This window comes from Topomyia yanbarensis, chromosome 2 (assembly GCF_030247195.1).
Source record: "Topomyia yanbarensis strain Yona2022 chromosome 2, ASM3024719v1, whole genome shotgun sequence".
Lineage (NCBI taxonomy): Eukaryota > Metazoa > Arthropoda > Insecta > Diptera > Culicidae > Topomyia > Topomyia yanbarensis.
The window spans coordinates 117,102,891-117,118,712 of NC_080671.1; the positions used below are offsets into that span (position 1 = coordinate 117,102,891).

Below are 15,822 nucleotides of genomic sequence, written 5' to 3' on the forward strand. Positions count from 1 at the left end.
TACTTCTTTTAAAAATGCAAACAATTACATCTACCTAAATTGAAGAAAGTTATTCTAAAACTGTGTAAAAATTGATCAATGTTCCCCCGTTTTACGGTTTGAATTTTGCGATCAAACGCATGGGGCACGTTTGTACTACAGTGCAACGTTCCAATGCAGAAAAAGTAAATGTAACGTTCTAGGGTTAAAACCTAGAATAAAAATTACAATTTCTCCAGTTTTGATTGGTTCAAATATGAAATAAACTTATGTAGGAGAGAGAGGGTAACGGTGGATCAGCAGAAACTATGAAACAATCGCAATAAAATCATAATGAATGGACAGAATCGTCTCATTCCCTCATATTTCATGATTTCTAATGCTTTACACGTTTTGCTATATTTTGGAAGATTTCTGATAACTCTGTCTCTTTTAATGGATATTTGTTCGTTTCGTAAAAGCTAGAGTAAATTTGCCATGAAAAACATTATTCCATTTTTATGAATTATCGTTCATTGGATAAATGTTTAGTCTGTTGCTATAAAAGTTTAAGCTTAACATTTGTTGCGAACAAAGTTTTTTAGTGATTTGTCATGATTCTGTGTAATTTAACAATTTTCATAAATAGACCCATTGGGTAACTGTGAAACGATGACGTATGGGGAACAGTGAAAATTTATTGTTTTTGTGATCTATCCTAAAATGTGAATAGGTTCCGATATTCCACAGTAAAAACTACTCATTTAGTACAAAATTTGTCAATTTGGACAAGTATTTCTTATTTTAGGGATGTAGCTTATGCGCCTATAGGGTGGCCCGATATTAAGCGATGATATAGTGATTTCTGACACAAACAAACGATTTGCGCCTCAATACCAATCAACTTCAATTAGAAAAAAATGTGTTTCACTGTTACCCCCTCTCCCCTACATTAGAATACATTTTGGTTTTATTGTGTAGGACAAGAATCACGTATTACTGCACTTTTCTCTATAATAAGGTGCTGGGTGGTTTCTTTCTCTTTCAAAACATTTTCTTCTTTAACTTCTACAACAGGCTACCACATTACTTCAGTTGTTTTGTCCAATGGTTGAAAGCAAATAAGTCTAATGAATGAATTTCTAACATAGGGGATTTATATGTTACTATGTTTTAATTGCCGCAAGGTTCTACTGTATCGATTTTGTTGGCTATTTTCGGCAAATTTGAGACTAAGAGAAACGAAAGCAATGAAATTGAAAGACGGATAGGTATTCTAGAGCGAATCACCGCCGGCGTCGGCGGTAAAACATGATGATGAGTTATGTTCTACCATAGACCATGCGGTAGACTTGGGTGAAACGCCCAACTCCTACTCTGCAGAAGGCAAAGAATTCTTCACATTTCCTTTCGATCATGCCCATATGAGCCTGCCTAGTTCTAGTTTTCCGTTCTAAGTTTATAACTGATTCGCTCTAGAATACCTATCCGTCTTTCAATTTCATTGCTTTCGTTTCTCTTAGTCTCAAATTTGCCGAAAATAGCCAACAAAATCGATACAATAGGGGATTTATGTTGTAATCGTTTTGCATGTCACGGGTGACAAATATAAAAGAGAATATCTTTCTTACGTAGAACACTGAACGCTTTCTCCGCACACCGCACCATCACGAAGAAAGAAAAGTTTTACCACAATCGTTTATAGATGAGGAAATAGTTTTCACTTTGCTTTTGGATCAGGCACTGACTCACCTTACGTTGAAGTTATACTCTATCTACAATTACATACTATTTTAGGTCTCGATTAGCATGGATTTAATGTTGTCCAAAGAAAACGATAGAGCTTAAATGTGGCAGAGCTATGCTGCAAAGATGACCGTATCGTGGTTGGCAGCGGAGATATTTAGCAGATTGAGAAATTACAACGAAGATTCCCTTGCTCGAGTGGAAAACTCGCACATAAGGAAGAAAAATACAAGAAAATAAATATTTGCTTATGTTTATACCCCCTTTTGGTTCTTGATAAAGCCGGTGGGTGTAAGAAGCCGGCGGGGAGGGGGATAGAATTGTTAGAGCTGGGGAGTCTCGTTGCGTTCGTAGGAGGTATCGTGGCGTGCAACAGATGCTTTTCACATTGCTGCCATTTTCTGGATCAGTATGGTTTTGCCAGACGGCTTTGGATGCGTCTTAAAGGGGACTGTGTTTGGAGAAAACATTAGAGAATGTTTAAAGTTTGAATTATTTGTGATGAAATGTTGGAGAAATTTTGGAAAACTATACATAACGACCTATTACTTTAAGGTTTGAGTTGTTATTTTATCAATTATATTTGAATTGGAAGATGCAGTTTGGTGTTGTTAATTACAGTAGAAGAGTACGATGCGATCGAAAAATATATTCGTAGTCAGGTTACCGCATCGGATTCCAAGCACAGGTCACATATTTTTCTACTCTGTTTTTTTAATTGTAAACATATTATCTTAAACGTGATCTATGAATACATTATTCAATCAGAAAAACGTGTTTTAGAGTTAATGGTAACTCTCTTCCAATGATAAAAACCTACAACAAAATTTTGCGTCTGACCACTAGCTCATCGATATCCCCCCTAGTTCTCTCCACTTCGATTTGTTGATGTTTAAATTCGAATTTGTGAAAACCGTTATGTGCGATCATTATTACAGTCTGTAGATGAGTGGGTGCGCGCGAATGTGTACGGTGCGATCCAGCCAGTCTTTTCGGACGGTTGCCAGTGGATGGTTTTGTTCGAGATCATTTACCGACACAGCAGAGCAGTGACCAAACGTTGGAAGAAAATCTCCTGTGCTGTTGATTTCATTCCATTTACAAACGAAGCAATTATTGTGATTTACAGGTCTGTGAGAATTTAATTACGAGCAATTTGCGATGCAGACGTGAAGACATTCGGAAAATGCACAAAACGTAAAAGTCGTAAGCGTTCCAAAACAAACATGTTTAGGGAAAATACAAACCATCATGTGAAACAAAAGTGATTTTTAAATGCAAATGTCCGTCCATTCGATGGTAGAGCTGTAGCAGCGACGGATAATTTCGAGTTGATGGAAAAATAAATAATAAATACCAAGAGTGAAAAAATAGTGAGCGGTGAGGGGCGGAAAATTAAAGTGTTTTTTTTTGTTGTGTTTTTCGCGGGGAAAATGATTTGTGACATTGCTGTGGCGAGTTCGGCTCGCTCCTTCACGAACCCGCCTTCGTCCCATCCGATGCGGAGGTACATCGCTCTCATGGGTGGAAATTTGACGCCGGAGCAGGTGGTGGATGTTTGTTATTTGAATATGTTCAGCCTCATTGTGAATACGTTGGCACTGGCCGGTTTGGTTGGAGCACTCCTGTATGTCGGATGGAAGTTTGATTGGAAGTGAGTATGGTGGAGTCGATCGGTTACCAGATTAAATGTTAAAACTAGTTCCGATCATGGTAGCAACTTTAACAAATCCATTTCTAGGGAACTTGCTCGTAAAAATTATCACAATTTGCGTGAAAGTAGTGTAATAAAAACATATTTTTTTGCTATAGCGTAGATCAATAGTCAGTACAAGCGAGGAAATAACACTGAAGAGCCAATTGAAACACGTCACCTAGCATAAATTTCCGGAGATACTGCTAACATCCATCTGCGACAACCAGGTGAATCATTGATGTTTCGACTGGGATTTTCAAAGAATGCCAATTCGTAAAAAGTCTTCTCCATATATTGAACCGATCCTATGCGATGCGGCAACAATAACCAATATGTGCTCGTCAAACATCAAACAACCGAAAAACAAACATCCTTTCTCGCATCATTCGTATTTGAGAGCAAATTGTATTGCATGCCGGAGCGAGGCACGGCGAACAGACATCGATGCTCGAGCTTCTTATTGAACGACAACCGCCAACACTCGCACCGTAAGCCGCAGTTTTGGAACTGAATGTTTTGCCGCGTTAAAATCGATTCGGATTGGCGAAATCAAAATACGTTTTATCATTTAACAATTTAAACTTTAAATTGAGTAATTGACGGGGCTATCAAACTTCCTTTTGCCTTCCAATTTGAGCAGGCAACGTGGTTTTATATGTTTATTTTTCGTGATTTTTTCTGATTAAGGTTAAGTGGGATATGCATATATATGTGAAATGTTTTTTCTCATTCCTCATCTCAGATTATACAAACGATTCGAAAATATTTTCGTGCCGAGCTCCATGCGGGTTGGCAGGATTTACATATTCACTATACTGTGAGCGAGATTTTTTGTCTTTTTTACTTTTAACACGTTCTCAACTGAATCATGCCTTCCACACTCGAGTTGGTGGGGGGAATGAATAAGCATTTCCCGGGTGAACCGGAATCATCACCCATTTAGGAAATGTGATACGATTAGAAAGTTTACGGTCCCACTGCGGAGATAACTTGCTTCCTGGGAATCGTGCGATGTGCTACTGATGCTGATGGTACTGCTTCTGAGGCTGCTGGTATTTGGTTGCTGGGTTACAACGAACGGCAGAAGCGTCGCGTCAGTATTGCGGTCGTGCCTGGATTATGAATATCAAGGAGTAATTTCGTGCGGGAAAGTGCCGTCTTGGGAAACGAATAATATAACACCAGCCAACATTTTCGTAGATTGTGAAGGTCCTCTAGAAAACGAGACTGATTTTTTTCTCTAGGTCCATTGAAATGTAAATTAATTGAGAAATTGTTACTATTTGGAAATTATACAAATTTGAATCGAAATTTTACATATGCAGCATAGCATAGCCAGTTGGGGTGTGAGAACATTAGTTTTCCGTAGGGAGAACGATATGCTTTTTGGTATTTGAATGTTTCCTTTGCTCAGACCAAATACTTATTTGTTTATTGAATTATATATTTCAATTTAAATGGTCTTTGGTTGCGAGGCAAAATTTAGGAACGTCTGTCATTTTCAAATATCTGCAACATTACAAGTTTAGTTAATATACTATGGGTCATATTCTCACTGTCACGTCGCTTAGTGACTAGACTGTGAGAATAGGGTTCCATATTTACTTTCCTGGCTCCTCCAGGGGGAGGCACATGTCCCTCCCTATTTAACCAGAAAGTGTTCCAGTAGAAAAGCGTGTGAATACAATCCTTTCGTTATTAGGTACTTGTTTTTGTAACTAATTATGATATGTTCAGGAATTAGAATTCAGTAGCGACTTTGTGCGTTGCCATGATTTTCAGAATTTCCCTGATGGGGAGGATTAGGGAAACAGTAAGGTTAGGAGTAAGCAAAATAACGACACAGAACAATTAAAACCGAGCATTCTGTACCTCCGGAAAGATGCTGAACGATCTGTAGGTGTTAGAATAGCAGAAAAAAACTTTCAACCCCCAGCTTAAACTATAGCTCTTTACTACATTGGGTCAGGAACAATAGCATATCCTTGAGTTTCAGCTCTCTGCACATATGTATTACTACTTGCACTTACATATCGAATGATATGATATTCCGTAATCGGATTCACAAAGATCACATGAATTATACTCAACGCGCTGAATAGTAGCCATGTGATAATTGAGTTTGCAATATCTAGTCAGCAGGCCCGTGCGCAGAAAATGCTCATGGGGAGGGTTTTGATTTCTCTACGATTCTCATAAAAGAATGGATAAACTATGAAGATTTTTAATGCGACCTGGAAGACCGAGTATTGTGTACCAATCGACTCAGCTCAACAAATTGGGTAAATGTCTATTATCGAGAAGGAATGGAATTGGTTAGTAGCAGTGTCTGATTGGTTTGAAGTAGTTAATGCTACCGACTAAATTTAAACCTCTTGTATCTTGCCATCCTTATCCATCCGGGGCCACCGTTACACCGTAAAAACCTTGTTCCTAAAATCGTGAATAAATTACCATGAATTTTGGAACATTCACGTTTTTACGTTACGAAAACAGGACAATGAACGAAAATCATGTGTAATTATGTTCAATTTCGCTTCAATTAACGCCCTCATAACGCTTTTATTAGTGAAAATATTTGTTTTTGTTTTGTGAATTCAGTCACGGTTGTCTTGTCATTGTCAAATCTATTTTCATCGCGTGAACTAGTTTACAACTTTATGATCATTAATCTTAGTTGACTCATGATGTTATTCATAGATAGTTCGCAAAATCAAAAATTGTTGATATTTTGTCATGCTCTATTTCACGAAACTTTATTCATGAGTCCATTCAATCCTCGTGAACTAATTCATGCCTAAGATATTAGACACTACTTACCATTCGTGTTCCTGAAATAATTTACAAATCCATGAAATATTATTCATGTATACGTGACTATTATCGTTATTCAGTGTAATGTCTGGATAGAAAACGAAAACTGCGCTGAGCGCCGCAAACCGTGTTTGTGATAGAGTTTACAGAACAAGATCCCGCGAACCAGTTACACTTATATGATCCAGTTCACCTTGTTACGTTACTTCGAGTGGAAAACCGATAGTAACCAAAAAAATAACAGATAAGGCGAAGAGAAATCACGAATACCACGATGAAACTGCTGATATCATGTGACATTACTTCAGGTGTCAAATTCTAAAGTAGGGGAGAAAGGGTAACAGTGGATCAGCAGGAACTATGAAACACTCGCAATAAAATAATAATGCATGGTCAGAATTGTCTCATTCCCTCATATTTTACAATTTCTAATTCTTTACACGTGTTGCTGAATTTTGAGAGAGATCTGATAACTGCATCTCATTTAATGAATATTTGTTTGTTTTGTTATAGCCAGAGTAAATTTGCAGTGAAAAACATTATTCCATCTTTATGAGTTACCATCCATTGAATAAATATTTAGTCCATTGTTATTTATATCAAATTTTATGATCAACATTTGCCGCGATCGAAGTTTTTTGGTAACTTGTCATGTTTCTGTGTAATTTCACAATTTTCGTGAATAGACCCATTGGGTAACTGTGAAACGATGACGTATGGGGAACAGTGGAATTTTCTTGCTTTTGTGATCTGGCTCAAAATGTGAATGGGTTCCGATTTTCCACAGTAAATACTACTCATATAGTGCAAAATAGGTAAAGTTGGACAAATTTTGTAGAAATTGTCGCTACTTTCAGGATTGCAGCTAATATGCATACATGGTAGTCCTATGTTACGCGATGATATAGTGATTTCTTTCGTAAGCAAGTGATTTTCGCCTCAATATAACTTTAATGCGAAGCGTTAGGATAATTTTTCGTCAAAACAAAAGAACATAATTTACAAATAGAATATTTCACTATAGACGACGTCATGTTTCATAGTTCCTACCCATGGGGCACAATGATACATTTTACCACCGACTGTTTATTACCCGCAAAAAGTTATTTTCCATGAGTTTAACCAGTTGGAAAAAATATATGTATTACTTAATAACAGAGTGGTACTATGTACCACTTTTGGCTACCCAAATATCATGTATTATCATCAAATTTAAATAGTACAAATAATGTGTTTCACTGTTACCCCCTCTCCCCTAAACTCTAGAATAAAATATCACGATTAATATATAGCCGGGGCGAACTAGTTTTGTAGAAACACAGCTAGTTTCATGGATACGAGGTCTATTATTCATAATTTCAGAAACTTTTCGTAAATCGTTCAGTTCTCGAAATAGCGATCATTTTTTCATGAGTTTTTGAACGGATTTTTTTCCGTGTAGGCACTGGGACAGTGAGGATTGTATTCATGCTCTTTTTAATTTATGTTAATCATTCATGGTTTTTGGCGCTACTCGTTCCTATTTATTTGCTAGCTGCTCCTGAGAATTTCTCGGCGGCGGTATTTCTTCCGATGCCGATAACTATTTGCGCGAGCCATTTAACTGTCAGTCACTCCGACGGACAGATCATCGGCTGTAAAATTTCTGCAGATAACGATTCTCTGACATCATGCTTTTTCCTTGGATTTTGTTGCAAGCCCGCTGACTAATCTTTGCTATGTAGCTGACCTACTCACAACTAGTGCTAATATCGAAACATGCCGAAATGCAGGAAGTTAATAAATTTTTAAAAGTAATTCAAATCCTTCATGGGAGGGGTTTGAACCCCTAAAACCCTCCCCTTGCGCATGGGCCTGCTAGTCAGTGCTCTGACTAGAATATTGCAATTATGCTTGGAAAAATGCAACAAATTCTTCGACATTTTCAGACTCACATCCGGCAGAAAAGTCTTTGTTTGAACGCAAGTTTTCAAGCTACGCCAATGGTTGGCATGTTCGGATGCAGCCCAAGAGCGAATCTTGTGCTTTATCCAACTTATCGCCAGTGGTAGAACTGGTGCTGGACCAACGAAGCTAGTCGCAGCGCCCGCTCTCGCCAATTCGTCCGTCCATTCATTTTCAATAATACCACGGAATGATCGGGTACCTATAGAAGGGAGATAGCATTTGAAATGCTAAGTTCTTCGACTTAAGTTCGACATTCGATTACTAAATTCGATCTCGAACTTGTCGAACTATGTGCTTTCAGGGCAGCCTGACCGTCAAAGCAAAAAAAAAGATTCTTTTACCGCAAATTCCCTGCTGAAGTGCCGATTGTATGCCATACAGAATAGCGAAGATTTCTACTTGGAATACGTTACAGTATCTATCAAGCGAATGAGATTGGTTTAATCTCATTTGACGACAATAGACACCAGTACCGGCTCGGCCTTCCAACAAAGAACCGTCAGTATAACAAATTGCGTATTGTTCAAGTTGTCGCTCCATCCAGTCATGTGGTTTTATGTTCAAGAGTGCCTCTAGAGCAGCGGTAGGTGTTGTCAAGAACGCATCAGTCATCGCCATCAAGACTGAATCTTCTGAAGATGGTTTAACGTTGATCTGATTGGCATAACTTCTTCCTTCTGCCGTGTATGCCAGTATTGGTCTAACAATTGTTGTGTAGATTGTGTGTAGATTGTGTAATTGGGTTTGAGTCCCCAAGATTCACCGAAAGCCCGTCTACTTCGGCCAATGTAGACGGGCTTTCAAGCCATGCAAGCTTTCTTGATTCTGAAATCGATGTGAGGTCTCCAGTTATGTTTTGAGTCAAGAATTACCTGCAAGAATAATTTCAGAGTTGAAGAACTGCAACGGACGAGCCCCGGATGTAATACTTCGTTGCCTGAAAAACACTATTGATGTTTTACTTGGATAAACTGATAGTCCAACATACAAACACTATTACTCGACAACACATAAGGCTTGATTAGTTATATCGAAAAGTGTGATAATGCAACTACCGGTGACCATTATACAATAATCATCGACGAAACCATTTGTCGGGAACCCAAGCTCATTAAGTTTCCTCAACAAGCCATCGGCGACAAGGTTCCACAGAAGTGGTGACAGCACACCACCTTAAGGACATCCGCTGACACGCAGTTTCCTTATCTCTACTAGCGTTAACGATGAGCACAGATATCAATTGCTAAGCATTGCGTGCATCCAGTTCGTGATATATGAAGGTACTCCATGGATTCAACCGACACGTTGTCGAAAGCACTCTCAGTATCGAGAAAAATTCCTAAACTTTTGATGTTTTGAAAAAGCTTTTTCAATGTTGTAGACAACATTATGTAACAGGGTGGAAGTAGACTTCTTCCGTTGCTATACACGCTGCATTATATGCAGCTGGTGCTCAACCAAGCTAACATTCCGAATGTAGTGGTCGATTAAACGTTCCACTGATTTGAGAAGGAAGGAGGTCAAACTGATCGAAAGCTCTTTGCCTCCTCATAAGTGACGCGGCCATCTTTGGGAATGAATTTTACAGTTTCTTCTCACCATGCTAATGGCAATGGAATCCTGTTACAAGATTACAAGTAAGAACTTTTTTCAAAATATGCTTGAAGTGTTCATATCCTCTTTGTAGTAGAATTGGAATGATTTCATATTTTTCCGGAGACTTATACGGAGCAAAACTTTTAATTGCCCATTTGATCGATTCGGTTGTCACAATTTTACCAGCAAAAGTCCAAGAATTAGAACTACCTGAAAAGAACTCAGGGACAGTCATCAGTGATGGCTCCGTACAGCCTAGAAAGTGTTTGTCAAAAAAACATTGCTACATTTTCTTCAGAAGAGTATTCACCATTAGCAGTTCTAATCGAACTGACATGCAAGTCTTTCGATTTTGAAAGTACTTATTTTTGCTAGCCTCGTTGAGACTTGAGACATTTGTATAGAGGCTTTTTTAACCACTTCGCTCAAAAGATCGAAGGGCATTTCTGTATGCTTTGCGAGCCAACTTAAATGCCTTCGATTCATCCCTGCGTCTGCGATTTCAAGCTCTTCTACATAACTGTTTGAGTCGACCAAATTCGGTATTTCACCAAGGTGCTCCTCTAGAAGCACGCATAACTCGAAGCGGACAAACTTCTTGGTATGTTGCTACTATGAGTGAGCTTGTTTTATCCACGGCGTCATCCAAGTCACTTGGAGATTCAACCGTCGGAAGATACCAATAAAACCTAGTCGCTAAGCCCTTTTCGTAGAGGTTCCAGTTCGTGGATGTGGGATTGCGATATGAAACGATATCTAGCGAGACGTTTAAATGATCAAAGCCGATGTATTTATGATCAGATAACGACGCGACGGTTTGAGCTCGTTTGGTACGAGCCAGTTTGCCAACTCATGCGTAATGCCATCAGAGCAGAGAGTTACCTCGAAAACCTCTTCTCTGCCAGCTCGTTCAAATATTTGTGCGGTTTCCTGCATTAAGAATAGGCAGATTTGTACTACTTAAGTATTCCATAAAATCGATGCGTTTCAAATTTATATCTTAGCTACCTCAAATTATGTGGTGATCTTTTTCATCACTGTAGAATATGATGGGAAAGCCATTTCAGCCACAGTATGATACAACTCTTTTGAAATCATTATAAAACAAATATGCTGAAAAATAGGGAAATTTCTTGTTTATGTTGTTAACAGTTATATTTACCGTGACAGCACAAATATCGCGAGTTGTGAGGTCGGATGCAAGACATGCGTCGATAGCTCTATTCGCAAGCAGACTTCCCATGAACATGTACAATTTTGTACCTGTGTACAAAATTTCGTGCACGTGTTCAACTTCAAACATGCTTCGTCTCGATGTACAAATTCGCCTCGAACATCGAACTCAAGCGAACGATGTGCAAACTCTAGTTCAAACATCCGTGTACGTACACCGGGTGCGTACACGAGAACGATTCGCTAATGGCAAAAAGAGTCAGCGCTAGTGACGATGAGAGTGAGAAAGAGAAAACTGGTGCCACGAACCGATGTGTACGCACACCGTGTACGTACATGGGGTTCAGTTGTGCAGGCGAACATGTGCACGTGTTTAGGTACGAAATAGCGAGTTTGAGTTCGTACACGAAGTGTGGGTTTAATGAGCACAGAACCAGAGCGAACATTGTGTACGATGTGCATATGGGAAGACTGTTCGCAAGTATACATGCACGAATTATTTCACGTAGATTTGTCATGTCATTTTTGTTGAAAGCTACGAAGACGGGGCTTCGTTTCCAACATAGAAGTTTCCTTTATGGACATACAGCTCTTGAGCTAAAGCTATAGAAGCTTTTCCTTTCTGCACAAGGCGGGATAGATTCGTAGTTGCTGTACGTTTATACTACAGATTGATTTTTTTTGCTACTCTAACTGTACTCGATCACAGAACACTCAGTTTTTTTACGCGGGGGATACAGGCCGCGTAAATGAAAACTTCGTAAATTTCAAAATCCGCGTGAATAAAAATCGCGTGAATTTCAAAATCCGCGAAAATGAAGACCGCGTAAATTTAGAAACTCGCGTTGATGGAAACCTCGTGAATGGATACCGAGTAAATTTAAAAATCAGCGTAAATTAAAAAAAAAACTGCGTAAATTCATAACTCCGCGCTAAAGAAAACCGCGTAAATTCAAAAATCCGCGTAAAAAACCGCGTAAGAAAAAAAACCTGAGTGTACTACACATTTCATCATCAGCGCTTGTTTTACAGAAACTTGAAGATACTCAACATGTTGGCTTAAAATCGCCTGTAGTGACCCCCAAAATGGGTATTAGGGACATGACCATCATTTGAATCCCAGGATTTGCGAAGAAACAAACGTCCACTACGTCAGAGATTCGCGTAATACCGCAAGGGTAAGACCTACGACATTCCTTGTGCGATTGGCATATTTTAGTCTTACCAGCCATTCAGTCCTCGGCACGGAGAAACACCTTGACTTGAGGACTTCTGTTTTCAGTCGCCTCGTACGACATGCGAGCAGGAACTCAGTGGATCAATTCTTGGTTGAAATTCTTCAACCCGCCGGATGTCACACGCCTTTTAGGCTGGTTTTGTCCGGAGAAAGATAATTGACTGTTATCAACATCCTAGTGGACCACAGGAAACAATACACTGCTATTGCTGTGCTGGTTGAATAATGGCTGTCGTGCACACACAAAAAATGCCAAACCTCGAGGAGGCCGAGGACGCGCAATAACCTCGAAAACAGATTAGCAAGCTTTGCACTGTTCTTAATTTCAATTTTTAATTTAATTGCAAGCTTCAAAACATTTTTTTTAACTGCAGAGAAACCATTATAAAATAAGTTTTATTTTTAAAATCTGAAATTTTTTTTCCTGTTAAATAATAATGGTAATTAATGGTGGTAAGACGGCTCTGGACTGGGTTGTTTGTAAAAAAATTGAACCAGGTCGAAATTAGAAAATATATGCTAACTGGCGTTTCACTATAGGCAAGATAACAACTAATAAGGTTCAACATCGTAATCCTGAAATCGGCATAAAGTATCTCTGTCCTGCTGTGATCAGGGGCCCCGGACGGTCTAAAGATACCCCTCTCTTAAGTGAAATTTTTTTTTTATTAAATTTATTTAGGCCCAAATGCGGTAGCTCAACGAGGCCGATTGTTCGTTTTTTACAATAAATAAAAAAACAACTATGTTAACTTTTTTGTCTCGTTTAGACGCAGCTTTCTGCTGCGTGTTGAGATCCTTTTTCTAGGGGGCGAAATATTGCCAGTGTTGTCCACTGCCATTTGAGGTTCGATCCGTTTGTCTTCTTTTGCGTTGTCGTTCATGTCCATGTCCTCATCCGTACTACTTTCCTGCTGCTCGCGGTCAGATGTTCCAGTTTGTGTCTTACTCTTATCGGTCGTCATTGTATGTTCGTATTTTTCGGCATTCGTTTCGTTGTTGTTGTTGCTGGTTGTTGGTGCTTGATCCGAAGATGTTGGTTTTGCAGCTGTTAGTGGTTTAGCGTAAGATGGTTCAGGGCTGATTTCAGTTGGATTGGTTAAGTTTTCCTTAACAGTTTCTACGCAAGGTTTTCCGAGGTGCAGCTTCCTCGTGCAGAACTGGCACGTAGGAATTTACCCTGGGTACGCGACTAGTGATGTTTGATGAATGAGAACATCGTCACTTCCTAACGCTGTGACGGTTATGTATGAGGGAATTGGCTTGGTCACACGCATTCTCACCACACGAACACCGTTAGGGATGCCCGGGAAAAAATTCCTCCAAGTCTCATGTGTAACGGAGTCTACTTCTCCGTATTTTTGCAAGCATTTTTTAATCGCGCCGTCAGGGGTACGCGTAGCCAAATCATGGACACGAACTTCTACAGCGCCGTTCTCGATGTATATGGGAATGCTATATTTAACATTGCCGCATTCGGCGGTGTGCTGCATGTTGTTTCGCGAGGCGAATGACTCAGCTTGGTTAATGTTGTTGAACGAAATCAGCACGCAATGTTTGATATGATGCATTTGTAGGATTTTCACTTCAGCCAGATTGAGTTTCATCTGCACTTTTAATAACTGTTCCACTTCACTCATCACTAAATCGCACAGTAGGTATAGGCTATTGTTATATGGACTGCTTGTGTGATAGGCACCAATTGATTTTTAGGTAGAATTGACTGTTTCACTTGCGCGGGACGATTTTTTGCTTCTGGTCAGGGCGAGATGTGAAGACAAACTGTAGTGAAAAATTTCAATCTACGCCACTGAGTGAGTTCAAGTCCAGCGCAGCATAATTCTGCGTAAAAAGTACGAAATTAGGATTTTTTGGATGGTATCCAACGGCGAAGATAGATCCAAGCGGTGAGTAAAGCGAAAGCAATCACGTGAAAAAATCATCCCAGAGGCAGGATTCAAACCCGCAACCCTTGGGACTCTGGCCCAATGCACAAATCCTTATGCTATCCCTGGGCTATGATGACGTCCCAAGAAGAACACACGATTATCGTTTGGGCGACTGTGATCGTACCACTGTGTCTAAAGCGAGATCACACACATGTGGTCTATTTAATTTCTACGTTAGATATCAAGGCCGGAGGGTCAGGTGTTTGATTTTAGTACATAACCCATCGTAATTCGGTGGGTGACAGAGATAATGGAGACTATCGATTTTTGGTCCCTTGCCCAGAGGTATGACGGGAACACTCACGATTGAACAACTGATTAAATTGCAGGGGCGTAGTTGGTGAATTGATTGCCTTGAACGCAGCTCACCTGGGTTAGATTCCCAACCTCGCAAAAAGAATTAGATATTTTTTTTTCAAACATATTTTTCTAACCCGAAAAAAGAGGCGAATGATCTTAAGGTTACAGTTTCTATAATCGACATAATAAAATTAATCAAATTGACATATGGTTGTCATTTGCCCTTCTCTATGGGTCCTGTCAGAAAGTACGATTACAACTAATTATAATTATTTAGATACCAGCTACCAATTTTTTCCTTGAACAAATAACTTATATCAAGTTTATTCTAAGATAGACTGGAAGGCATAAATTCCATTACAATGTCTCCTTGTCCTAATCTTTTCTCCTTATTTGAATATAAATCATCAGAATATTTACACCGGCTATGCATTATACTGTTCCCATCTGGGCAAACAATTATTCAATATGGATGGAAGGAAATGCTTGATTCCGAACAAAACTTTGAAAGTGACTGAAGCGCTCGCTCTAGTTTTTTCAAAGAAGGCAAGTAAAGCGTTGGTTACATGTACCGATTATATTGTGGTTCAATTTCACAAACAGATACCTGTCCATAATCTCTCAATTGTTCCGTCAGTTTCTGTATAGTTTTCGAATGGATCTTTCCGAGCCTTTAATGTGTTGATTCTGAATTGAACGTAAATGCATTAAGGTTGTACTAATCAATGCTTCTAGAATTTTCAGGTATTTATAAACGTATGTTTATTTCAGACGACATATTCAGAGTAGAACCGGGCGAAGCAGTTAAGACGTTGAATTTTGACATGCAGAGCACATATTTCAAAATACATCACTTTGACGTAGTGCATTATTGTGCAAAATTGTAAAGTGACGCAGCCAACGTCAACGTAGGAACGTCATTGGTGACATAGAGATTCACCAAGTATAATAATGCTAGAGCTCTTTATTGAGTTCGGAGATGGTTCATGACACCGTAGAAGTAAGGTGAAATGTAGGACTGGTGGTATCCAACGGGGAAAACGATCGGAAATGGTGAGTGAAGCTAAGCAATCATGTGAAAAAAATTCACCACCCAGAGGCGAGACTCGAACCCGCAACCTTTGAGACTCCGGCCCAATGCACTAACCCTTATGCTATCCCTGGGTATGGTGACATCCCAGAAAGAACATATGATTATCCCACTGGCGACGGTGATCGTACCCTGCCTGCAAAGCGAGGAATCACACACAACGGCAGCTGATCACCCCAACACATTTGATCTATTTAATTTCCCCGCTAGATACCAAGGCCCGGGTTTTTATAATCGTCTGATGTCTAATTTTTAGTTCATTACCCATCGTACTTCGGTGGGCAGGGTACGATCACCGTCGCCAGTGGGATAATCA

General features: G+C 39.4%; 1 protein-coding gene across 4 annotated transcripts in view; it reads left to right on the forward strand.

Annotated features, from left to right (window-relative positions):
* LOC131679296 (ATP-binding cassette sub-family C member Sur) overlaps positions 1 to 15,822 on the forward strand; it is a 296,617-nt gene that overhangs the window by 17,357 nt on the left and 263,438 nt on the right. For all 4 annotated transcript variants that reach the window (XM_058960005.1, XM_058960006.1, XM_058960004.1 and 1 more), the window contains exon 2: positions 2,834 to 3,358. In XM_058960005.1, the coding sequence (XP_058815988.1) occupies positions 3,138 to 3,358 (221 nt within the window). In that variant the 5' untranslated portion in view covers positions 2,834 to 3,137. The remainder of the gene's footprint in view (positions 1 to 2,833; positions 3,359 to 15,822) is intronic.